The 27,225-nt window shown below is 37.4% G+C and overlaps 1 protein-coding gene across 1 annotated transcript in view; it reads right to left on the bottom strand.

The window, feature by feature from the left end:
* LOC139687065 (cytosolic carboxypeptidase 6) overlaps positions 1-27,225 on the bottom strand; it is a 1,035,710-nt gene that overhangs the window by 329,564 nt on the left and 678,921 nt on the right. Inside the window, exon 5 of the mRNA XM_071584170.1 lies at positions 18,829-19,045. Coding sequence (XP_071440271.1) covers positions 18,829-19,045 — 217 coding nt within the window. The remainder of the gene's footprint in view (positions 1-18,828; positions 19,046-27,225) is intronic.

Below are 27,225 nucleotides of genomic sequence, written 5' to 3'. Positions count from 1 at the left end.
GACAAAGGTTTATTCACTCATAAGCTCACTTAAAATAAATGAAAACCGAATAAATGGAACTTGAGTATTAAAAACGTAAAAGTTGGAAAAGGCAAGAAAAATTATTACTAATGCTAAGAGATTCGGGTTCACCTGAACATATGTGACCATTTATTTCTCGCTGTCTTCTTGCTTTCCTAAGTGAATAAATGTGGTTTTGCTTCAAAATAGTCTGTCTTGGTGGTCTAGAGGAGAAAGATTTAAAAAAATAAGATACCGTGGATACAATTATCGCAGACACGTGTGTGAGTAAATTCTAGTGGAGAATGGTAAATAAGAAAAATACGATTAAACTGAGAGAGTAAGTAATGTGGAGAAGACCTAAAGAAAATAAATTTCAGGGTGATATCTCCTGGTATTTTCACAACGCGGGTGCTCAATGGAAACCACCATTTATATATGTAGTCATGGAAATGGCTTTTGTTGAGACTCAGTGTTAAATAGCATCTTAATTACTGACTACGGATGCTTGGAGGTTCAAATCTTAGACCCAATGAGGATACTGAAAGACGTAACGGCTGGTGGGGGTTGGGAGTTGGAGGGTAGGTAATTGAGGGAAAAGGAGCCATGTTATATGTTATCGTCGTACCTGGAAAGGGGCAGTTTTTGAGTGTGAAAAAGTCAACATTGACTTTCAAACATATTTGATTTCTCGAATTCTAACAAAGACGCGAGATTTATTTTTCCGTGAGAACTACTCCGCGTCGATATTCCTGGCTGCCTGTTACACGCGAGTGTTGAGGCTTACAAGATGGAGGTGTCAATTGAAACAACTTTCGGATTAGTTTTTGATATCCCGACTACCGCACTGTTTAACAAGTCGGATTTTTCGCTAGGTAATTGTTCTAGCTTAATGCACTAGAGCTGGTAATGGTAGAGCTGGGTACTCTAAAACAAAAAATGTATTCCGGAAAAACGCTGTGCATTACAATGAGATGCCAAAGTAATGCTATGGAGACGGAGACTTCTTACAAGAAGCACTCTGTGAATATATTTCATAAAAAAACGTCCATCTCACTGCAATACCAGCAGGCTCTATCCTAAATATGTTGTCTTTTGTTAATTTCGTTTTTCCTGGTGTTAAGTATTTTCTCTAAGGCAAGAATATAAGAAATTCCTTGCATCATGTATATGCCGATAGCGTTTACCTTTCATTTTGTAACTAGATATTCTTTCAATGGTTTCTTCAATAATTTATGCCATTACTTGTGTTATTGTCACCATTATAAAACTTAGATTAACTACAAAAATATTTGCCATCTTCATAAAAATATAATATAAATCACTTTATTTGGAAACAGATAACACAACGTGTAGATTATAACATAACGCAAGCACAGGTCGTTTTTGCTCCTTTATATTTCGGTGTATATATAGTCATTGAATAAAAACAATGCTCCGACGAAAAGGTTTTCTGGTCCTATAAAATTCTTGGTTAACCCCAAAAAACTATGAAATGATTTTTTTCCACCGATGCTAGAGTTGGGCGATTTGTGGCGGAATAGATGGTGGGAGGCCTTGGGAAAGCAATGAGACCCACGTCGGTTGTCTGTGGGCCGTTACAGTGTGCTGATCGAAAACTCCTGCTCGAGAGTCCTGTTACAAATTCACGATGCCACGATCCACGGAGCAACGATACACGATAAAATTTTGTGGTGAGCTCGGAGAATCGGGTTTGCGAGAGACAGGAATATCTCGAGGAAAGATTTCCCGCTGGCACAAGATGTCCCGGGAGGATAGAGAGGAATGTTGGCGATCAGGAATACTTTGGACATCAACCAGAAACACAGGTCGATGAAAATGTGAATAGTGTGAGGCAAATTCCGATTGAACCCCAAGAGTCAGGATGCTAGCAGAAGTGTAGATAGCAACATTCGTAGACCACAGTTGATTGTATTCTTCCAGAAGATTCAGCCATGAGAAAGGTGCGCCAAGTGGTCCCCAAGGTGCTGTCGGAAGACTGCTTTTGTGGCAATCTTGCCTCGGACTCTTGGACCACCCAGAAAGCGACCCGAATATTTTTAGAACGGGTGGTATTTGGTGACGATACGTGGGTCTTTGAATACTACCCAAGTGTAACACCTTTGGTACCATTGTGGACCCCTGAATCATATCAAAGAGGCGATGACGAGGTGCCCAAACGAGGGTCCCGTTTGGGCACCTCGTTCCTTGTAGGAAGCATGCCACAATTAGTGGAGGCACTGGCATTGGTGTGTCGACACGTTAGGGGGCTCTTATGAAAAATTTTAGCTATTTGTACTTTGAGCTGCAGTAACTTTTTCCCTAGATTTATTTCACTTATTTTTGGGACAGACCTTGCATGTCCCTTCGATTTTTTCTGATAGCATGAAAGGAGTTTCTTGACTTGCATGCCCAATCGACTAGCTTCTATGCGACTCTCAAACGTTTCTCCACACAAGTTGATAAACTTATAATTCTACGTAATTAACACAGAGTGAGGGAGAGGTTTAGGATGAAACTCGTTGCCACGAATTTGGTTAACGAGATGTGTTTGAGCTGGACCAATAAATGCTTGAACCCATTGTCACCCATGAATACCACAAATATTTTTAAGTGCAGCTTTGGGAACATTAAAAGTAATAGACAAACGTTTTTCATTTCATGTATTTCCATAATAATAAAATGCTCAGTGGCATCTAGATAATTCGCATTATGATAATTAAATTAGAAATTGAATCAGCTACTTAAAAAAATAATAATAAAATAAATACTATTTGCAGCCCAAGGAAAGGTTTCGCAGTACATATTAATTTAATAAAATCGATTTGTTTATATGAACATTACAGTAACTTTCCACTTTGAGAGTACAGCTAATATGAAGCGTTGAATGTGAAATTGACATTAAGGAGAGATAATTCACATTAAAATAAGGTTATTTCAAACAAAATGGCAGGCGTAAAAGAAATATTGCTGCATGTTACTGCAAGGTCCTTAGTCGAAATTTCAGTTGAGATACAAAATACCGTGTGGACCTGAACTTTGTTGATGCTGGTCTAATATTTTGCCTTTAAAATTCATTTTCCCAAGCAGAAATATTGTCCGCTATCTCCGTAAAAATATAAATTATTAGATGAGATCTGCTGGTTACCTAATATAATGACTATTTAATGGAATTGTGGCATTTTTTATGATAGTTGTGGAATTTCATTATCGCCTGTGCCAAAAAATATGATTATGAATCCACAGGCATGCGCATTTTGGGAAGTTGTTTATAAAAATAAACCTATAATAAAGCATAAATTTAAACAATGAAGCGACAGTCAAGTCCTAGCGACTCTGCTATGACCGGTACAGGTTGTCGTGATGGAGTTGCCTGGTGGCGGAGATATCTTTTCTCCTCCTGATGACCCTTCTTCGGAGTATTTTCAGCACAACCACGCAGTAGGAGGCTGCGTCAACAGTCTGTCCTTGAGGGACAAACTCCTTATGGACCACTCCTTTACCGTCGAAAAAGACAATGAGCATTGTTTTCACTTTTGATTTACTCATTCTTGCTTTTTGGGCTTGGGGGACTGGTCGGCGTGCCACTCAGAGCTTTGGCGTTTTGTTTCTGGGTCGGATTCAAAAACCAAGGTTTCATCAACAGTGATGATGTTGCCCAAATGATCATGTTTATTTTCCATACGTTGTAAAGTTCCCTTGAAGTATCCGCTCGGTTGGTCTTTCGGGACGAGGTCGGCGCGCAGGGGTTTAAAATAACTGACGTCCTGCCAATTCCACAGCTTGGAGAGCACTGAGACTGGTTTTATGGTCAATCTTAGCGTTCCCCCTTCTACTCCAAGTGGCTCTTTGATCCCCTTCCGTCCAATGGGAGCGGCGCGGGAAATTTAATTGCATTACTTTTGGGACACACCCTGTATGGATATCATAACCTGGTAATGTATTAAACCACGGTTCAAGCAAAATATGAAATTGCAATTTAGACAGAAAAGTGGAACGTGGGTGTGTAGCATCCTGTGCAAAATGTGTGAAGACGGATGCCGAGAAAAAAATGCAACCTAACTAGGCCACCAAGGCAGGTGGTCGATAGTATCTTTCGCGAAACGACGAGGTAACACCACTGTGCACTTTTAAAGTTACTTTTTCACCGTAGAAGATATTTTGGTAAAATTTCTTTGTTCCAAAATATTAAACAAATGAATGGGTAGTGTATTCCATTGTCTTACATATTCTTTAACCATACCTTGGAATCAAACACGAATATTTTTTAGCTAGAGTGTAATGGGGCCTCTTTCCCTAAGTTTTTAGTTAATGTTTCCTTCCCTTGCCTCCCCATCCTTTAAATTTTCGTTTTTCATGAATTCACGTGTTTTAATTACGTCATTTAAATTATCTCAACAAATTCAATTCTAAGTTTATCTGGCCGCCTTCAATTAATATTAAAATATTTAATAACAATAATTAACTGAAATATTTAATTTGACTCCAGAAATTTGAAGGTTTATTTCTACAGGATTTAATGGAATCTTTTCTTCTTTCAGACTTCTCACAGTATTGGGCTGCATAATCGTTTCATTATGTCACACGCTGTTTCCAAAAGTGGTGCTCCTTCATCCAAAACGAATTAACCAATCGGATTTCAGTATGTTGAAATATTTATCTAATGACCAGACCGCCTAAACATAAAAAATACTGTGTGCCCTCTTTTGTTTTTACCTTGTTTCTAAACATTTAAATCGGATGAGATGTTGAAGACCGTCGTATCATCGTGAACAGTTGTTCAAACGAGGTCTGTCAAGCAAACCAGTATATCACAAAATGCATACTATACTCACCTAGTTTAACTTCTACTATGCGCGTGATATTTATATATATATATATATATATATATATATATATATATATATATATATATTTATAAATATATATATATATATACACACGAGGGTCATCCGGAAAGTAGTACCCGTTCGTGAAATAAAGACACAAAAGTAAATATTAACAAACATAAAAAATTTTATTTGAAAGAGGATACTTTAAACTACTTCTCAACATAATCTCCAAGCAAATTAAGGCATTTGTCATAACGTGTGACAAGTTTCTGTATTCCTGCTGCATAGTCCTTCGCCGCCAGCTCATTGAGATACGCGAGGGACCCATCTTGCACAAATTTTTGCATAATGCAGATGGTGTTTAACAATTTCATGAACAATTGTTCGAGAAACATTGGGAAAATGCTCACAGATGTCATCAATTGTGACGCGCCGATCGTTCCTCACGAATTCGTCAACTGAGCTCACCAGTTGGTCTGTAATGACAGACGGTCTCCCCGAACGCTCATCGTCGTGTGTGTTCCCCCTCCCCATGTTGAAGTTGCGACACCACCGCCGAACAGACGACTCGTCCATTACATTGTCTCCATACACCTCCTTTAATTGGCGATGAATATCACATGGGCGAACGTTTCTTGCATTGAGGAATTTAATCACTGCCCTCACTTCACAACTGGCGGCGTTCTCAATTTTTTTAAACATTGTAAACAATCACAGAAACAACACAGGCAATGCTAGCGTCACGCAACTTGGCTCAGAGAAGGCAGACAAGCCACTGAAGCTATCTGACCTCGTCCAGCGGCTACTCGCGTCGTCAGCACTTCATGCGGCACGAACGGGTACTACTTTCCGGATGACCCTCGTATATATATTTATATATATATAATATTGGTATATGTATATATAGATATATATATATATATATATATAGATATATATATATATATATATATATATATATATATATATATATATATATATATATTTATATATATATAATATTGGTATATGTATATATAGATATATAATATATATATATACATATATATATATATATATATATATATATATATATATATATATATATATATATATATATATATATATATATATATATATATATATATATATATATAGATAGTACAATACACAGTAACACATAATATAGAAACACAAAAAAAGAGAACACTCACACGTATTTTCTTGATATTTCGACGGAAACAATCCGTCTTCCTCTGAAGATGTAGAAGTAATGAGTATAATATAGATAGATATAGAAAGTATATATATAGATAGATAGATAGATAGTTTATAAAATCATTTACAAAAGGGGTAAATAAGTTTAAAAAATACCCAGCCCCTTAAAGGGTAGATTTCGGTTTACCACTATATGGATATATCCTCTTTAATCAAGCAATTTCTTTTTGAAAATTATTAATCATACATTTGTGTGAAAATCGTCACTCTAAGAGGGAAAATTTTTTGAAGTAATTTATTTGCGCAAACACTTGAAATTCTTCAAAGTAATCTTCTTGGGCACATTTTTTCCAGCGACTCCGCCATGACCAGTACGCGCCCTAGAAGGCTTTGAAGTCTTTCTGGAACCCTCGCAAGGTCTTCGTCACGGCTGATTGGATCTCTTCTATGGACGAAAAACGGGTTCCTTTCAGGGCTGCCTCAATCCGAGGGAACAAAAGGAAGTCTGCTGGGCGGGCATCACGACTCTAGGGGGGTCAGCGTTGACCCCTGATGTTTGGCCAGGAACTTGCGAACTCGTAGCGCGTCGTGGCACGGCGGGCTGTCGTGATGGAGTTGCTATTCGGCGGAGATATTTTTTCTCGTCCTGATGACCTTTCTTCGGAGTCTTTCCCGCACAGCCGCGTTGCTGTGCGGGAAAGACACCGAAGCTCCGACTCCGTGCGGCGGGCTGCGTCAGCTGTCTGTCCTTGTCCTTGAGGAACATACTCCTTATTGACCACTTCTTTACCGTCGAAAAAGAAAACGGGTATTGCTTTCAATTTGATTTGCTAATTCTTGCATTTTTGTGCTTGGGGGACTGGTCGTTGTGCCACTCAGAGCTTTGGAGTTTTGTGTCTCGGTCGTTCAAAAATTCAAGGTTTTAAAGACCTAGGTATTCAAAAACTTATGTTTCATCAGCAGTGATGACGTTTTCCAAATAATCAGGTTCATTTTCAATGCTTTTCAAAAGCTCACTTGAAATTTCCGCTTTCCGTCGGCGCGCAAAGGTTTACAATAACTGATGTTCTGCGCTTCCACAGCTTGGAGAACACTGAGATTGGTTTCGCAGCAAAGGTAGCAACTTCAAGTGGTTCTTCGATCCCACTCCGACAACTAGGGGTGGCGCGGGAAATTCAAATGCAATACTATTGGAACGCATCCTGTATAAATTTGCAGTGGTAACAAACTCAATTTTAGTTAAGTTAAATCCCCATCTTGGGTATATTAAACACCCGGTGTTCTACGCGTCTCTCAATTTTTGCGGAAATATGAGTAGACCGTCTTTGAAGCGCAATTATAAATTAATCTTCATACCCCGACGCTTTTTCATACTTACCTTGATATTCATCTTTCCTCTTCCCAACTGCATCCCTCTCTTCGACCTCAACTCCGTCGCTCATTTCCCCAATCTTCCCTCCATCACACTCACCCTTCCGATTCGCTCCTCACCCAATCAACCCCATTGCCGTTTACTGCTCCCCAGACACATCCACTCTCTCCTCCGCACTAAAATCCATATTCCCTCGGGCATTCAAAGACAGTTGCTGCCTTCCTCTTCCGAGGACAATAAATTGCGTTTTAATAAAGCCCGCCATTCCCGTGAGAGTTCTATCACCACCCCGGCTCCACTCTCTTGCCCCGCTCACTAACGCACACTGTGTCCCACCCCTCCAACCCCCTCGAACACCCTCCAACCCCTTCAAACCCCCTCCAACCCCCTCCAACCCCCTCCAACACCCTCCAACACCCTCCAACCCCCTCCAAACACCACCCAATCTTCCATCCTTTCTCCCGCCAACGAACCACTTATTCCAACTTTCCCGATAAGCTCATTGCCCCTACACGTCCGCCCCCTCTTACAATTCAATAATCATTTCCCGTTTACATCCTCGAAACTCCTTTTCCCGGAGCTCACCGGAGCTACCGGCCGCCTCCCCACCTTACTCACGCACTCCTCATCACTCCTCACCCTGAAGAGTTTCCTGCGTGAGGCCTTCAACCCTAAAAAGCCATGATTTACATTCAATTGGGGACGCGTGATTTCGTTCGGCTGCGGGACTCTCGAAACCACTTAGTCCCGAGATTACCAGAAGGAGGGAGACTAGGATGTGGAGCCTAACGTGGAGATGTCCCAATAAATCTAAATAAATAAATAAATAAACTCTCAATAAATAAATATTGCGAAACCATCGGAAACACAATATACTTCCTGGGAATCGGAAAGAAGTTAATGGGAATAAAATGTTCAACAATTTTTTCTTTTGATGAATATAAGTTCAATCTTCCTCTCAGTTTATGGGTAAATCGTGAATTTTTAGTTTCAAATATATGAATTACATTACAATATTTTAGCCAGCGTACACAGCGCACACCACTTACTCTCTCCTCGAAAGATGCTGTCGTCGTTTTTTTGTTTTTGAGCAATTGAAACTTTCATATATTTCTTTCTTTTACACAGTTATTCACATTTCTTTTTCATGAAGCCTAAATTATGAATAAAGGTCATATAAGGAAAGAAAAATATAGATTCAAAAATTTATGTCACATTGTAACAGATTCATTAATATTATATAAACATAATTCAGATCCATTTTTTAAGAAAATGCGACAAAAATCCGCGATACCTATCAAGGAAGGGCTAAAAATATGTTTTGCTAGAAGGGAGAGAGTTAATCCCATGGCTACCCAGCATCGTGAAGACCGAACTTTACACGTAAGCATTACGAACAATCGATCATTTAAATCAACATTATTTTTCATTTATTTTTGAACATGGGTGCGTAAACAGTATGAACGATGTTTTAAAAATTGCTGTAAAATTATTCGAAAAAATGGTAAATCCACAATGAATGACCTTAATTTTGGCAGCACACAAAACCTAACTTTATATGGGTACTCATTTTCTTTAACTCAAAAACACGGAATACACTCATGGAGCGATGTGTTTGAGGAGCATAAGACATGTTTAAAACCAATTTAGCATTATTTGTTCTCAAAATAAACAGCTAATACGGAAGGCGAGCGAGAGCAGAGTTCGTTTTTGCAGTTAGGGACAGGTAGATAATTTTTTGGTTGGAGGATTTTCTGGAAGTGAGTGCATTGCGGAGTGATGACCGGCGTCGGAAATAGCTTCCTTTTGCAAACTGAAGGCTTGAGGCTCGCCATTTAACGTTCGATCCGATGAGCCCAACTTGAAATGCTCAAGAAATGTCATCCGAGAAAGAATCGAAATACCGCTGAAAAATCCCGCTACCGCCGATACTCGAATCCGAGCCTTTACAGTAGGTAGATAATTACCATGCCACCCCAATATCCAGAGCCGTTTTGAATGTATCTTATATGTTGAAACGTTTCTAAAACTCTTTTGTCAAAACGTCCATATTATATGTGATACGATAGATTACGCAACCTTTAAAACTATGTCATGTTTATTTTTATAAAAAAGATAAAATAAAGATAAAAGAAAGAAGAAAGAATAACATTGTTATCTAATTCAAATTTTTCATCCATATACCTATTGCGACACTTCCCCCTCCATTTATTAAATCATGCCTTAATGGACACATAAAGAACGCGTTACGAATTATCGTACGAAGACTAAAATTATGCTGCGTGCATTTCACTGTCGTAATAAGATTTAAAATAATAGAAAATAAATAGACTGCTCGTTAAGTATTGACTCCAAAACGAAATAAATAATACTAAAATAATAAATTCCTAATAAATTGAAATGCAACTGAGAGGCAGTGTTTATTTTTACCTGTAGCCAAGAATGGAATAAACATTATTTTACCTCGACAGTAATACTATGTAAGTAGTCATTAAAAAATTGTTACCGCTATACACGAGTTGCTTGCGATCGTAGGTGGGGAGGATTGGGTGCCAAAATCTCCGTCACCTGACGGTAGCAATTCTAGACAATATTCTTCTTATTCTTCATCAGTAGCCCTATTATCGTTTCTCCAGCGCCTTGCCGGTTGCCAACCATTATTTTCCGAGTGCCTGCCGTCCTCATTTCCTCGACGTCCGCCTCGTTTTTCCAATTACCGCCGACGGTGCTTCCCAGACGGCTCGCTCAACCTTTCCACCCTCCGACTCTCCCTTCCCATCCCGATTCCCCCGCCTCCGCTTTCCCTCTTTGCCTGGATCACGCAGTTCCGCCCCGGCCTTCCCCAAATAACCGTCTTGCGCGCCGAATGCCATGTTTCACATTCTCATCTGTGATTGAAGTATGAAATTTTACCTAAAGCGTTGGGGGTTAACGATTTATTTTTTTTTCTTGTCGTATTGTAAAATGAATTAGAACGCAAGCGTATGTGAGGGATTTTGACTAAACACCATTATCATTTAATTTTTTTTGTCAGGTGATAATATGGTATGCTTATGTTCTGCTTGGATATCTGCGTAGCATTTCGTAGTAACAGTGCATTATCTTGGTAGTGAAAACATGTATCCGCTGCTCTATTTGAAAACGAAGATATTTTATTTTTCGAATGATAACTCAGCCTTTGAATACACCGAAACAGCGAGTAAAGGAAGATCGTCATGTGACTTACCGTGAGATTGAGGCATCCTTGGGGATCAGTGTGACGAGTATCAATGAGATATTGCATGAATATTTAGCTGTGAAAACAATTTGTTCGCGTTGGATCCCGCATAGTTTGACAAAAGCTCAAAAATATGCTCGTTTCAATTGGTGCAAAGAAATGCTCAACGCATAAAATCGCGGTGCATCAAAAGCTGTGTGTAACATCTGCGCAGGTGGCGAATCTTGGATGTATGCGTACAAGACCGAAACAAAAGACCAATCGCCTGTAGCAAAAGTGATTCTTGCTTTAAGCACATCGAAGCAAATGATCGCTTGTTTTTCGGAATAGCTGGACATGTGGCGACCGTGCCGTTAGAGAAACGTAGATCCGTGAGTTCCGAATGGTACACGTATATTTGTTTGCCAGAGGTCCTTGGTGAAATACGGAAAAAGAGGCGGCGACGAAGGGTTATCCTTCATCATGGCAATGCAAGCTCTCACAGATCGGCTGTAACAACCACCCATTTGGCTCACCAAAATGTCGAATTGATGGGTCATCCTCCGTACAGCCCTGATTTAGCAACAAATGACTTCTTTTTATTCCCGCTTATCAATAAAAACATGCGTGGCCAACGTTTTTCGGCGCCTGAAGATGCCGTTGATGCATTCAAAAACCATGCTTTGGAGGTACCTCAATCGGAGTGGAAAAAGTGTTTCGAAAATTCGTTCGAGCGTATTAAAATGTGTATTGATTGCCATGGAGAATACTTCGAAACACAAGAAAGCCATTTTCAACAATAAATTACCGTCTTCTCACTGATGGGCTGAAAATTTACGCAGCAACCCTCGCGTGATGTAAAATAATTTAACTTTGAGTATTTTTTTGTTAATTAATGCTATAATATAATGAGATTATTTTTAATTTCACTTGCTCCATAGGACTCCAGCTTAAGAGTGGAAAAATCATTTTTCTCAAGTTAGCATGAAATTGGGACACGAAAAGTTTTCCTTGCGGAAAAAATGTTTTAAATTAAGTATTAAAATATGTATGAGTAACTTTGCAATTCCACATACACACTTGAAGTTATTTATTTCAATAGTTTGTGTAAGTGCCATTAAGTTACGCCGTAACCAACAAATGTTAAATTAAGATTTTGGACAAAGAAAAATTGAAGGCAGAAACTGTACTGTCTTCCGCGGGTCTTCTGACGGGAGATTTCGGTACTTAGAGAGGTAACTGAGGGAATACAGTTTACTGAGATCACAGATGGAAATCATTCTTTATAGTTCTCATACGTTCTAGAGTAGCCGCCATTAACGCTTGGTAACAGCCTTTTCCTGAATGCTATCCTATTTTCAAATGAAACATGTCAATAAGCAGTCCTTTAAAATCTGGAAACTGAAATCAATATATAATTAGTTTTCATTAAAATATGAAATGTATGGTGGCATCTTCTTTTCTGTGAACTCTCATTCATTTTTAACGCCTTGATATTCACCCACAAAACTTGGAACAGTTTATATATAATATAAGAAGTATATAATATTTTAAAACTATATGGCACTGGACCAATTACTATTAGCATTTATTGAAAGAAGAAACTCGCTTCCGAGACTCACTTTTTGCTCTCTCTGTATTCATTTTTTCGGACAAAAGTGACACCTACACTTATATATATATATATATATATATATATATATATATATATATATATATATATATATATATATATATATATATGTGTGTGTGTGTGTGTGTGTGTGTGTGTAAGACTTAGTAAACCCATTTATTACCATTGCTTGTAAAAGTCGAGAATTTGAGCATTAGGAGTGGGACTGAGTTCCCGCAGACTGTAGCAAGTTTAAATGTGTTGGAAATGTAAAAGGGAGGAATTGAAACAACTAGGTTAATCAAAAGGATACAACACACCGTAAGATGAGATGATCCTTGTTTTACCGAGCCAAGAAAAGAGGGCTAGGTTTCGATTCAACAATGTTACGGTCAACCTTTATTAGGAATCCATGGGTCAAAATGAATTCTTTAGGTTATGGGCCTGGACAAGGCTGTCCATGACTAATACGAATTCAAGTATGCGTTGCTTTTGGCACGAGAGCATGGTTTTGCTAGAAAGTTCTACTCGGAACGTTTTCGTATAATTTAGTTTAGAGATACCTGCGATATATTCAGCTTCCGCTATGACCAAGTGGGTAAGATCTTTCCTTTATGGAATAATTGGACAAATATTGAGCACCTGCAAGAAAAGAATGCGTTTTATCTTCGTATTAGAAACGCTAGATCCAGTTCCCTCAGGCAAATTTTAAGAATGCCGCGTTATTATAAATTTTAGTTTCAGGTGTGATGTGGTGGGACAGTTCTTTAATAACAAATACGAAAATTCTTGCAATCTTTCACCTAATAAAGATTTATTTTCAATTAGTTACAATGTACTGCATCATTTTCAACAGTTATAAATAATGCAGGACATCGAAACTTGTCGATAAAAATCTTTATCGATTGAAAAATTGCAAGAGTATTCTTCTCTGTTACTTGATAAAGTAGTTAGTCCGAGTGTTTTATGCACATGACGCTGTACAAGTTTTGTGGCATCAGATGGTAGCTCAAAAAAACCCGTGAATATTTACGTTTTCTGCAAAACAGGGAGCTGAGTTTTAAACGATCATGTGAATTTTATGACGGGACAAAAGTCCACGAAGCGCTCGAAAAATAAATACTTGAACTGAGGGAAGCCATAGAAATTCTGAAAAACCGTGATAGCAATGTAAGCCGAAGCAGGGAAATAAGTCCTGCGGATATAATTCCGATGTAAGAGATGCGAGCTTTAATGATACATCCAGTTGTTTTGCGATTAAAAGTTTCGGAGAAAAAACATGGTCTGGTAATTAAGTTTTCCGGTCAATCCAAAATTAAGTAACGAAGTAGGTGCTACTATGAAGCCTTTGCTGGCGAGGGGACAGGGCAGGGGAAAGGTTTTGTTTTTTTGAAAATGCATTGAAATTACATCTAAAGGTGTTTTACTCAAAGTTCGAATTCGAAGAAATTGCGAATAAGTAAATGTGTTTGAGTTCACGCATTCTGTACTGAATCTGCCACTGTGATTTTGCATCTCAATGGAACCTTGCCGCATGTCAACTTCAAATCTCAAGCTTAAAAGTAAGTATAATTTTCTTCAATTCTACAAACCGAACCAACAAGAAGCAACAATAATTATTCACTGTGTTTCAGTTAAAGATATCCTTTAAACACCAAAGAGGAAACACAGCTATTCATATAAATGAGCGATGGGATACTCAATACCGTTGTTCACCTGACTAACTTGCAATGTGCAGTCTTTTCGTGGAGCCTTTCTCATTCGACTGAGCCACCCCTCTCATCTCATATCCAAGGTATTATGCTTATTTTTTCGGCTTAATTCGTATTTATATAGGAATTAATAATGGCTGGTTCTAAACAAGACTTTTTTAGCTTTTTATTTTACGAATAGCTGTATATTACAATGAAACGAATTCAGAGTGTAAAAATAATTCTCCTTGACGGGATGTGTACTCGGGTGCATCGAAATTGAGGGATCCCGGTTTGTATCTCGGTCAAGGTGAATGATTTTTACACTCTCAAATTGTTGCATTATAATGCAGATTTAGCGGATGACTCCGATAAAAGTTACTGTCACGGTACCTCCCATAGTTTTTTGGAATTAGCTGCGTACTATTTCATTTTTTCTTGGAGGTTACTGCTGCATAACAGTACTCGGGCATTTCTCACGCTACGTTTCAGAGTCTCGGTCATTATTTCGGGTTTATAATCAGTTAAAAAATGTAGCAAGTGCCTTGCGATTTACCAGCCGTAATTTGGGATCCTTGATCTATACATTCCATTGAAAAAAGACGACTTCTTGCGTAAACAATTTTTCGCAGGTATGTGCCTACAGCATAGTATCTCTTTCTGTACATATTGAGATTATTAAAAAATAATGAATTTCAAGTCAGGAAAGTTTTCATTAATAAATAATACGTTACACAGCAAACGTGCGATTTTGTTTTCTATGAATTAGCACGCACTACTATTGAGGTTTTCTTACGTTCTATTTATGAACGATGCGATTAAATAATAAATGTGGGTAATATAAGTGGAAGAGTTTAGGAATAGGATGGTGTAGCCATGTTACTAAATGGGAAATTGGAAAAAAAGTTGAATGTGTAACATATGAAGATTGAAGATATGTCACATAATGGCAGACACGGTCGATTTAAAAGTAATCCACGTGTACTTGTACAACATGAGTCATGCAGCGTAGTCAGTGTTTGCGTCAGTAGTACTTGCGACGAGGTGGACGAAATGGAGGCGAACATACCTGGAGTGCGGTGGTGAGGGAGGGGAGAGGTCGGAGAGCGTAGTTTAGGAGAAAAGAATATAACGCCAAGAGTACAATTTAGCTTCTCTCAAATATTTTTGGTAATTATGACTAAAATTTGGTCAAAGTAACACAGCACGGGGAAGCAAGCATGGAAAAAGCCGGGATATTAGAGTGACATCAGTTAAAGTGCATTATCTTTAGACATAGCTTTCGGAATGCGGCGATAACTTCAAAAACATTCCAGAGAGAAGAAGAAGTTTTAGATCACACGTAAATAAAGTCATATAATTATGGGGTCAAATTCTTGTATGTTTGTTCTGCGTTAGAGCGGAGAAATGGAATGGTGTATAATTAGAATGAAAGTATAATACGTAACTAGGGTGGAAAAAAAGAGTATCAGGACACATTTGTTAAATAATGACCATAATAAGGGAACGTGTGGAGTAGGACAAGAAAAACATGACTCCAAGGAATAAATAAAATGAGTACAAAACTAGAAGAACGGCAGAGAGAGAAAATGTTGTGCAGCCATAAATTTCAGGGCATGCCATCACGAAGATGAATGAGAGAAAGAAATTTACGTGAACACAGATTAAAAAGAATAAACACAATGAGGTAAACAAAACACAGGGGCAATATAAGAATATGCTAAAGGAAATACGGGGGAAAGGTCATTTGGAAGGTATTGAGCGTTTATAGAGAGAGAGAGAGAGCGATATGATCGCGCCATTAAGAGAGGTGATGGCACTGTCAAGATGATGGCTACGAGCGTCGGCTTTCAATTTTTTGGGTGATACGCATAAATTATTAATAGGAGAAGAATAGACTCTGACTAGAAGATATGAATGCATAGATGGCTGAAATTATATGATAAATGTAATAAGCTGAATAATGAGCATGGAAACATAGCAAGAGAAAATGATGCCGATCGGATAGTTTGTGATCAGAAATATAAGTATATGACTGCGAGATAGATAAACTAATGAGGGATTCATCTCTGTAGAACTATTCAAGTATTAAGGAAAACAAAAAAGGAAGATTTTCAATGCATTAACTATTAGCAACTGCGAGGGAGGAATTCGGTCAGATCAATTTGTTAGGTAAGCAGCAAAGTAAAAGCAGCAAGCAACAGCAAAGCAACAAACGGTTTTATTCGTGATCAAATGACAGAGAAAATATAAATGCGCCAAATATCAGTTTAAGTGCAGGAAGGGTATTTGTAAGTGTAATATAGTAATAATTAAGGGGTCACTGGTAGTCAAATATATATGTTTATATACATACATATAAATTATGGGTTGTGCATATATACATATTCATTTATACACTCATTCATTTATTAAATTTTTGTAATGATTCTACTCGGCAGAACTAGAAAAATACATTTGCATGTGCATAATTATTAATGGCTAACAAAATATTTTGCATGTCTTCACCGAATCAGGCAGTGGAAGAAGTAATAATGATAGGTGTATTTGATATTATTTTCAAAAATTCGAAAAGGATATCCTGAATAATTAGGGATGGATTTAAAATAAAAAGTCTCATAAACATCAATTAAAATATATTTATGACTACATCCTACGCATCTTCGTGTTTAATTTCCATTTGTATCAAATACTCTTTAATGTCGAAAATGGTCAAAAACACTGTTTGTTAAAAATATACTTACGATGTTAAAGGGCCCCAGTCCAATGAGAATTGCATTCATATCCACCCTCCTTTCATGACCTCATACATTTTATATTAATTTTCATTGAAAATAAAATCGGTGCTCACTCGAGTGGAATTTGAGATGAAATGAAAATTTTTGTTTAGAAAATGCACTTAAAATACAGGAGCAACGAGGGAACTCTTTAAACACTTCTGAACTTGAAAGTCTTCCCAAGAAAAAACATCTGTTTTTACTGATCCTGAACAAAGTACTCCAGCCACATAATAGCCCATCATGAATGATTTTCACCGGAGTGATTCGAGAGCTGGACATTTTACTTTCGCGCAAAATGATTGACAATCCGGATATTGCCGTAGTACTTTCCAACTTTTCTCCCTAAATTAGTGTTTGATTTACTCCTAATTAATGTGATGCCATTCTCGAAGAATTATAAAAGAAATCTTTCCACCGTAGGGGGACCCTAATGAAACCGTCATGAAGATTATCTTTCTGCAAAACTAAGGCAATAGATCAAAAATGTTCAATTCAATTGGTAAGAAAACGTTATTGAGAGTAGAACAAATGATTACTTAGGGGATGATCAGGTTGCTTTTGGGAAGGGGATAGGTACGCGTGGTGCCATTGCAGTAATGAGATTATTAATCGAGAGGAATATAAAACACAATCAGGATGTATTTACCTGTTTCGTAGATTTCGAAAGAGCATTCCATAGAGAGAATTGGGAAAAACTACATGTCTGTACATGTCTCAGACTGCTCAGGTGCGAGTGGGGAACGGGGAGTCCGGATGGGCAGTGTTAGGAAGAGGTGTAAGGCAGGGTTGCCCATTATCACCGTTGCTGTTCAACCTGTATGCAGAGGAAATGATTAAAGAGGCATGGGAAGAACTGGAGGTAGGAATGAAAGTGGGCGGGGAATCCGTAAAATCAGTTAGGTTTGCTGATGACCAAGCTTTGGTTTGTCAGTCAGCCAAGGGGTTGCAAGCATTGCTGAGTGAATTGGAAATTCAGCCCGACAGGTATGGGATGAAAATTAATATTAATAAAACAAAGGCTATGCGATTTTCTAGAAAGAAAAATGAAGGATCTCAGGTTTTCCCGGCGTATGGTATTCAAGAAGTTCTCTCGGGTTTCCCACCGGGTCAGGTTGCAGTACACCGACGTTTCGAAGGCTGACTCTGCCATCGTCTTCAGGGTGAAGTGTTCACTTCACCCTGAAGACGATGGCAGAGTCAGCCTTCGAAACGTCGGTGTACTGCAACCTGACCCGGTGGGAAACCCGAGAGAACTTCTTGAATAGAAAGAAAAAGGCTATTCTAAAATTTAAAATAGGAGGGCAAAAACTAACCAACTTGACCCAACACGGTCAAAGTTGTAGGGACGAAAGGAGAAAAATTGCGCAAGGCAAAGAGGCTTTCATAAGGATCAGTGAGTCGATGACAGGGACGTTAAGTAAGGATATTAAGAAAAGACTCGTCAAAACTCTTCTATGAATCGTGGCTATGTACGGCGCCAAACATGGTCATTGAAGCAGAGGGATGGACGTAGACTGGAGGCTTTTAAAAAGTGGGTGTGGGGAAGAATGGAGAAGGTGAAATGGACCGAGAAGAAAACAAATGAGGAAGTACTTGGTATGGTGGGCAAAGAGAGGGGTTTGTTGGGAGAAATCCTGTGAAGGTAGGAAAAATCGATGAAGGGCGTATTGATCGGCAGTGGAATGTTGAAGTCTGTAATAAAGGGGAGAACGTTAGGCAAACGAGGAAAGGGCAGAAAGAGAATAGGGATGTTGGACGGGGTGGGGGGAGAAAGGAAGCACTCAGAGATGAAGAGGGACCTAATGTAGAGTAGGTTGCTTGATTTTGTTTTTTAGGAGTCACAAAATATTTATTTGGTAGTTGTATTCATCCAAAAATCTACCTTAACCGGTAAATAACCTTATAATAATACAAGTTATTATTTTCTAAAATAAAGATTAATATTTTGTAAATAATCTTAATTACCAAGGAAAAAGATAGTTTAACATTATATAAAATCAAATAATATTTATGAAATCATAAAATTTTAGAAAAATTTAATAAATAAGAAATAAAATATATTAATTAATATACATAAAATAATAGATTTAAAACAATTTTGTCCTCTGAATGGGAGCATGGAAAAATGGTTTGAATGGAGTTACGTACCACAGAGTGTCCTATGAGCTCTCTCTTGAAGTAGGACATCTGTCTCTTCTCCAACTGCTCCAGATGGGCTTGACATCGGGAATAGGAGTAAGGATAGCTGAAGGCGAATTGATAAACGTCTTCCTCACGATCAAAACCAAATGCAAAGGAAAGCACATAATGGTTTTGGTGCTCCGGGGAACGGTAGTAGTAGACGTGCTTGCTCGGAATTCGCTGCCTGGAAAAGAAATGTAGGGGCTTGTTAAAGCGGCATTTGAATGCATTTTCCTTAGGTATTCATACATTTCATTTATGAATGCCCCTAACGTATTAATTAGTTAATGTCTCTTTTATTTTTAACAACATTTACAAGGAAAAGAAGTGCTGCTACGCTCACAATTGATGATGGAAAAACAGTCGTTTCTCAAGAGTGACACCCGGTAGCCATTGAATGTCTAATTTTTAAATGGATTTCATGGTTTTATCTAATGGCATTAAATGTAGGTCTGATGCTATCATAATCAACCGGGTCTATCATCTTCGCAGTTTTCTTGTTTGCGCTGTACAATCTACTTGCCTCTCTCTTCAGTTTTACGAATTACCTTGAGCTCTTCCTGACAGCACACGCCGTTCGTGGTCCAAACTTCCTCTCTCTCCCCTTCCTCGTTTGAATGTCATGTACGATGGACTTATTTTTTCAGAGTATCTTTGAAGCAGGTTACTTCTTATTAGCACCATGTAAATGTATGGGTACGTAGACAGGCGAATAGACGCGCATATTCGCTTAAGTATATGCTCTTTTGTTAAATGTTGGAGGCTTTCATTTGATATTTCGTTTAGTTAAGTCCTTGCATGTTATTTTCAATATTCTCAGGTAGCATGTGCGAGGTCTGCTCAGAAGGTAACTTTTGTGTTTTTACAAAAATTATTCATTTCAAGAATATTTATTTTGTCTCCTTTAAAGTAATCCCCATTAGATAGTACACACTTGTACCAACGTTTTTTCCAATCCTCGGAGCATTTCAACAAATCATTTCCTTTGATCTTGTTCAGCTCCTCCTTCGATGCAGTCTTCATCTCGTCAATCGTAGCGTAGCGTCGTCCTTTCGTGGGCCTCTTTTGTTTCGGGAACAAGAAAAAGTCCCTGGGGGCCAGATTTGGGGAGTACGGTGGCCGCGGCATCATTGGTGTGTTGTTTTTGGCCAACATTTGGCGCACAAGCAACGATGAGTGAGCAGGGGCGTTGTCAAGGTGCAAAAGCCAATTTTTTTTTCTTTCACAAAATCCGGGCGTTTCTGGTGGATTGCTTCGCGCAAATTGCGCATAACTTGCAGGTATTATTCCTTATTTACCTTTCTACCTTGTGGCAAGGGCTCATGATACACCATGCTCCTGCAATTGAATAAAACTGTGAGAAAATCTTTCACATTCGACCAAACCTGGCGCGGTTTTTTCGGTCTTTGCTCGTGCTGCAGCTTCCATTGGGATGATTGAGCTTTAGTTTCCAAGTTATAACTGTAAACACATGATCCGTCACCAGTTATGACCCTCTGGAGCAAATTTGGGTCGCCGTGTACCACCGATAAACGTCGATTCGGTCCAAGGTAGCTTCTCCATATGCCCCAGTCAACATTTGGAATGTGTTCATGCACTTAATTTTGTTTTCACACAAAATATGATACAGATTTTTTGATCCATTTTGACGTACAGGCAAAAACGATGACAAGCCAAAACACGTCCCAGCAAAACAGTCGTCAAAAATTAACGAAACATTGAAAATGGCCGAACATTTTGGCATAAGGGATAGACATAAGTACCATAAATAACGCAAGGAAAATATGAAAAATCAAGTGTACTTAAACCGCTGAAATTCAACATTCGCGATAATTTTTGGACAGATCTCGTATCCATATTCATCACATAGCGAAAACTTCGTCACTTTTCACAAATGGTTGAGTTTTCTCTGTTGGATGTTTGAAAACTCTGATAAAAATCTGTTTTTTCAATTTAACCCGGTTAGTTGGCCGAAAAAGATTTTCAGTTAACGGTTCCTATCCCCAAATACATTGGTGAAACATACTTTATTCCCTTACGGCCTTTGTCGCTCTTTCTCACTGCTTAAGCCATTTGAAAAGTATGCCATATACGTTGACTAAACAAAAGCTCGCTTTATCTGCTTACATTTTGTATTTTTATAAAAGTTAGTGTTGAGATTTCACCAGATGTTCTTTCATTTTGCAATTAAAGATATGTAAAATATGTGTATCGTATTTTGCAGACACACGTGTGCGTAGAATATTTATCGCTCCCTTGCCTGTAACAAATGTATATCTCATTGCAGTAGAGTGAAAAATAACGGGTAGAAACGCTTTAATCCTGCCTCGTGAGATTCGCAACTGGGCTTTTTTTATTTGGACTTAGGTATTAACTCCGGAAATGGTATAGTTAACTTGTTTTACTCTTACAGACCGTAGGTAAATTGTTTTCAGCCGTTCATACCGATTGTTTTAGAACTGGTAGAAATGCACCGGGGTATTTGCCCTCACATGATTTATTCAGTTATAAGAAGTCAGTTGAGGTGGGTTGGAGTTTGTTTAGTATTTTTTTATATTTTTAACACAATATTATTCAGTCTTCATTACCGTGCCCTTTAATTCCAATTTTCATATAAAAGCACCTCAATTTTGATGCTTACTTATACTGGCTATTTTTATTTGAAATCCATAGGCTCGCATTCAAGTTTTTCAAATTTGTTTTACCATTTTTTTAAAAAGTATATATGCTCTGGCGTTCTCCTCAAAATACATTCACTCATATTTTTCCTCTTAAAGGAGATATTTAATTTTGGTGTGTGTGATAAAAAATCCGTCATCAAGGGCAAAATCCATTCCGGTCTTACATCGTAAATTAAAAATGAGTGAGAATATTGTAAAAGACTGGCGATCCAATATTTATTTTTAAGGACCACTTCAACATATTCATTCAACATATTTCTGGAATTTCAATAATCTCTATATTACCTATATTATATACAGATGATTGAAATATCGGAATTGTGACTTAAGACTTGCACTTACGACGCTAGGACTAGCAGCAAAAATTATTATAATGCAATCTGCTCCTCTTTGTTTCATTGGACAAGGCTACGCTGCACATTCTATTAATATTACTAAAGCCATAAGCCCTTACCTCTGTTTGCCATTGTTTTCCTTTTGTCTTTCAAGCTTGACAAAATGTCTTCCTATCCCGAGTAATTACGTTATTTTCCTTTCTTCTATCCCTTAATATGACGTGAAACTCATTTCTAAACCATGTTTACCATTTCACCGGCAGTCTACCGGTTATAACCCAATTCTAAAGCACGCCACCAACCATAACACTCCCTTCCATAAATGTTATAGTGTCTCTAATCTAGGATCCAATCCATCCAGGGAATCTTCACGCAAACTCAAGACAATAAGCATGGCAAATAATTCGTTCTTCGATGTTGGGAATGAGTCAGGTATTAATATCACGCCAACCTCCAAATATTTTCATTCCCCGTCCTCCCAGGAATGAAATTTTGAAGCCTCGTTTAAATAGGCCATGACTATTTGCTATAGCATTTAAGTGAACACACGAACATTCAATTACATTTTCTGAGGAAAGGACCAGAAAACTTAAAAAACCTGCTTATTTTATTCTCTATAATGATATCACTTTATTTTATTTTTTCAATTAATTTTCAATTTTGCTGCTACCGTGGGAACCAATGTTATTTAATGTAGTGCGCGTAGGTCATTCAATAAGCCGCGAGGAAAAAACCAATAACAAATAATTTTGGGTAAACTCGACTTGCCAACAAAAGCATGATCTTTTGGGAATCCGAATTAATTAGTTCCCTTGCAGCTTTCATTTCTGCCAAATATCTTTAAATGATTTCATTATTTCGTAATATTATGACCTATGCTTTCAATATCCATCTTAATAGTGAATGGCCTTGTCTGTTACTATTGTTTAGCACATAATACTCCGACTTAATTGGTTTCGCATAATTCCACCTAAAGTTTACAGCTATATTCTCTCATTCATCTTAAAGAGTTCCCAGTAGAATGGGTTGACAAAATCTACAAATACTTCTTCTTTGAATTCTATATTATTTTCAATTACCTCAGTATTGCTACGGCATCACGTATCCCCCTAAACCTTCAACATCTAAATGGTCTTACCCTTAATAATCATGTTTTTTCAGCTTCATCATTTTGTCATGGATCATGAGAAATACCTCAGCTGTGAAATAGGAATCATTCACATTTGTGCAGTGGCATTTCCTTTTTTGAGTATTTTCACTGATCTAGCTAGGTCTCCTTACTATTTCAAATTCGCCATTTGTAAGCCTTGGAGACATTTTCATACATTTTACCCCTACCTCTGGATTACATGGATAGAAAAGAAAAAATAAATAATTACAGAAAAATTATTGCAAAATTAAACAACATTCTAAAAAAAGAACTAAAGGTCATGCGAATCTTGATGCTGTCTACGTGCATTAATTCACAGCTACGACGTACTGTTTATTTGCGGTCGCAAACTCACTCTCTGGGACAAAAAAGTTTGTTTCAAGTTCTATCTTTTTCTAACTTTCCCCTCAAGTCGACTGAAAAAAATGGCTGCTCTGAGGCCTAGGATTCTTTGGTTCGCAATTTCTAACCGATTACAAATATGAAAAATACTCGAAGTATTTCTTAAAATTGTTCCAACTTATTTTTATTCAATTGAGGTATAATATTCGATTGATTTAACTTCTAATTGCAGAGTTGTTCATAGAAATGGGATGTATTTAGGGCAACATTAAGATTCAAGTACCTTTTTCCTCATGAAACAGTAATGAAAACATGAATTCCTCATAAAGACCAAAAGTAAGGAGTCTGGTTCGATTCCGGATGAGTCCTCGAAAGCCCCTGATTTTCATCGAATAGGAGTAATATTTGTTCACCATCTTGCCGTAAACGCAAAGCGGCATAAATAGCAGGCCCTAATCCTCCTCGAAATTTCGCGAAGCGTTGGCTTTAGAAGTAGGAGCACTGTAGAGCATTATCAAACCAGTGAACGGACGGTAGCGTGAACATCAATTATTGGGTCCTTGAATATATTGCTAACAAGGAATTTTAGCAATAAAAATTCATCCATTTCAAAGGAAATAAATTCATTATATAAACATAGAAAAAGGTGTTTAGGAAACTTTTACCTGAATATTCTGACGCTGAAAACTTCTTTTTATAGCCAAATTTCGTCGTTAAAAAGATAAAATGTTCAATGTTTCTTCTTGACAAAAAATTCACGCACAAGTTTGACAAATACATTTCTCTAGGATTCACTTTTTGCTTCTTATTTAACCCAGAAATATATGTCACAATATCGATTTGTTTGCACAAAAACCTTATATTAATATGACATTATAATCTGATATGTTGGTTCAAATTTAGGTTTAATCCCGGAAAACGATGAAAATATTAAGCCTGCCGTTAATATTCGTCCATATGCACCTTTGCTTTTTTTTGCTTTGGTCTATTAATTTTGGCATCATTCTAATTTATTTCATTGAATGAGAATTGAAATAAGTGTAAGCATACTGAATTACTTAACATTTAATTGCTTAAAATTGTTGAAAAATTTCTATGCTCGCCTAAAAAATAATTAATGGAAGATTTTTCTAATGGATAAATACGCAATGAAAGCTATACTTTGAAATGTAATTCAAGTTTACTCTTATCAATTATGTAAACTACATCCTTCATAATTTACATCGAATGAAACATCTCGCCGTTCCCCTCTTCTAATTAGGCTCTATGCAAAAACTAAATTTGATTATAATTCATGAAAATCTTACACTTGTGGTGCATACTTTGGAACTGTGATATAAGCCTTATCTCAGCCACGTAAATATATTTTATTTTTCAAATCTTTTTTATCTTCTCCGGTTTTTGCCTCTAAACATCTTCCTTCGCTCTACATACGTGAGTGAAACTCACGTTTTTCGAATTTATTTGTAGGTGACCATGACACCTGTGTGGACCATAGTTGCACTTCATAACTTTAAATGACAGTCATGAATTTGATGATTTTTTTTAACAATAAAGACTTCACATTCAGCCTTCGGCATGTCTTATAATTATTGGGACGTTTCCATTGCTTATGAATGGTTTATTTCAGATAGGAAGTAGAACTGTGGACGTTTATTTTTATTGTTTATGAAATGTAATTAAATGTCACAATGACTAAATTACCCGAAATTTTAACTTTTTTCCACCTACGTTGAGCTACACTTCTATTAATATAACAGTCCTAGGAAATGAGGCAAGAAATATGATTGTATGAGTTCAGGTGAATGCCTCGAATACACAGATGTTTTAATGGAGAAAAAATGTAAAAATATATTTAAAATGTAGGCAATATATTCCAGGCTTTCACTTATACTTGAATGCCTTTCACCATATCCGAGTGTCCGGCCGGGTCATTCCCACAGAATCCATCCGGGAGCCCGACATACTTGCGGTTGTTTTTTCTGAGCATGCCACTTAAATTATAGATTATAAATTCTGATTTTACTCCATTTGCACCATGCGTATAAATTATTGGCCATTAAAAAAATCCTCAAATTGTCATCCTTTCTTGATATATTTTTCGTAAGAGGATAACGTTCAAAATGCTGCCGCAAAGCTAATCCAACCAAGTGGGCGGGGGCTATGCTGAATAAATATTGATTTTGACCAGTGGCGGCTGAAACCCGTGTGGGTAATCGTAGGGAAGCCTTAAAAGACCTCCCACTAAGACCTTGGCGCACTGTTGTGAATGGATTGGTTCCAAGAATTTGCGCAAGTCGAGATCTGGGGGGTCCACGAATAACATTCTTCAGAGAATAATTTTGTTCCCAATATGTGGAGCGTTTACCAGAGACGCAGAGAGGAATATATAGAATAAGGAATGGGAATTAGGCTCATAGAAATATACCAGTATTATCCCGCGACACACGTCATATTGAATAATAGATAGCCAGGATGATGGAGGAGGCGGGATGCATACTATTTCTGTTGAGGCGAACAAAAAATGTCATAGTTTACTGGATGATTGTATATTCCACTAATTATTTTGAACTAAGCACTCACGATGTCTCACTTAACCTATTTCTCAGCATTATCCAAGTTAAATAGTCAAAACGTGCACTTTAGTTGGTACGCGGTGCTATTTTGGAGGTGAATTTAGTTAGAAGAAAGCCTTTTTCTATCTCCATGCATGCCGCGATCGTAATGAATATGCTATTTTCGCCCTATGTTTTGTGATATTAACCAACCAATTTTTATCCGTGATATTGGGTCGTAATTAGACAACCATAGTCCTTGTCAATCGCTACATAAACCAATCTTTTGATAGTCATTTTACATTTCAGTAGTTGAAATTCTCTCCAAATCTGTCTGTATGTATTCAGATGATGACGCGGTAAATGGCTCGCATAAAAACACCTAAACACTACATAAATGATGCTAACTGTTACACAAATTTGGCACTTGTAAATTTCTCATTAAAATGATCGGAGCTCAAATATCAAACTGAGATCTTACATCTCGACTGAATTTGAGAATTCTGTCGGATGACTCCCGGAATCATACTCATCGGCCACAACATCTAAAGACCTGTAAGTTACAGTTTCCCTCAGCAGCCGTTCGAATAATATAGAATTCATATTTTTAAGACAGTCATCTGCAGGAACTGAAATTGCTCTTCCACAGAGCCATTCTACATTTTTGAAATCGTTTTGTATTTCTCGAAAAACACTAACATAAATGATATGCAATAAATAATTGGCTGGGACGGAAATAAAAAATTGTAAAACTTTTTTAATTTCATTTAATAAACAAATTTTCAATTTCTTCTTTACGCAATGGAAAAGTTCAACAAATTCCAGACTGAAATAACCGATTTTAATTGGGAGGTATTTTCATTAAGTGTTATTTATTTATGATCATCAGTAGGCATGTTGCCATTTCCAGTGTCAAGTAACTATAAAAAATGTTAATCGAAATTAATGTTATTAAAAAAAACGTGGCCTCATGTTTACAATGAATTTGTGTTTTTTCACGTAATTTCATTGGTATTTAAAACACCCATCAATTTGATCAGATTGTTTTCCTCTGTTTATTACTATGAGCGTTTGACCAACATTTCTAGCGAACTCTACGACCAATCCTCCCATTATACTATCGTTATTTGTAATATCTTAGATGCTGAAGTCAAAGCTTCCAATGCGATTTCGTGCAAAACTGTAGGCATTCCTCAAACTAAAATTTTCAGCGTTTCATTAGAGCAGCCTTGTTACTTTTTTATTAATATTACATGAAGGCGATTCTTTTCTATTTAAATTCAATGACAATTTAAGTGTTA

This window comes from Hetaerina americana, unplaced genomic scaffold, assembly GCF_022747635.1.
Source record: "Hetaerina americana unplaced genomic scaffold, ioHetAmer1.1.p SCAF_16, whole genome shotgun sequence".
NCBI lineage: Eukaryota > Metazoa > Arthropoda > Insecta > Odonata > Calopterygidae > Hetaerina > Hetaerina americana.
Note: the sequence above shows the minus strand (reverse complement) of the source record. Positions and strands in the feature narration are given on the sequence as shown.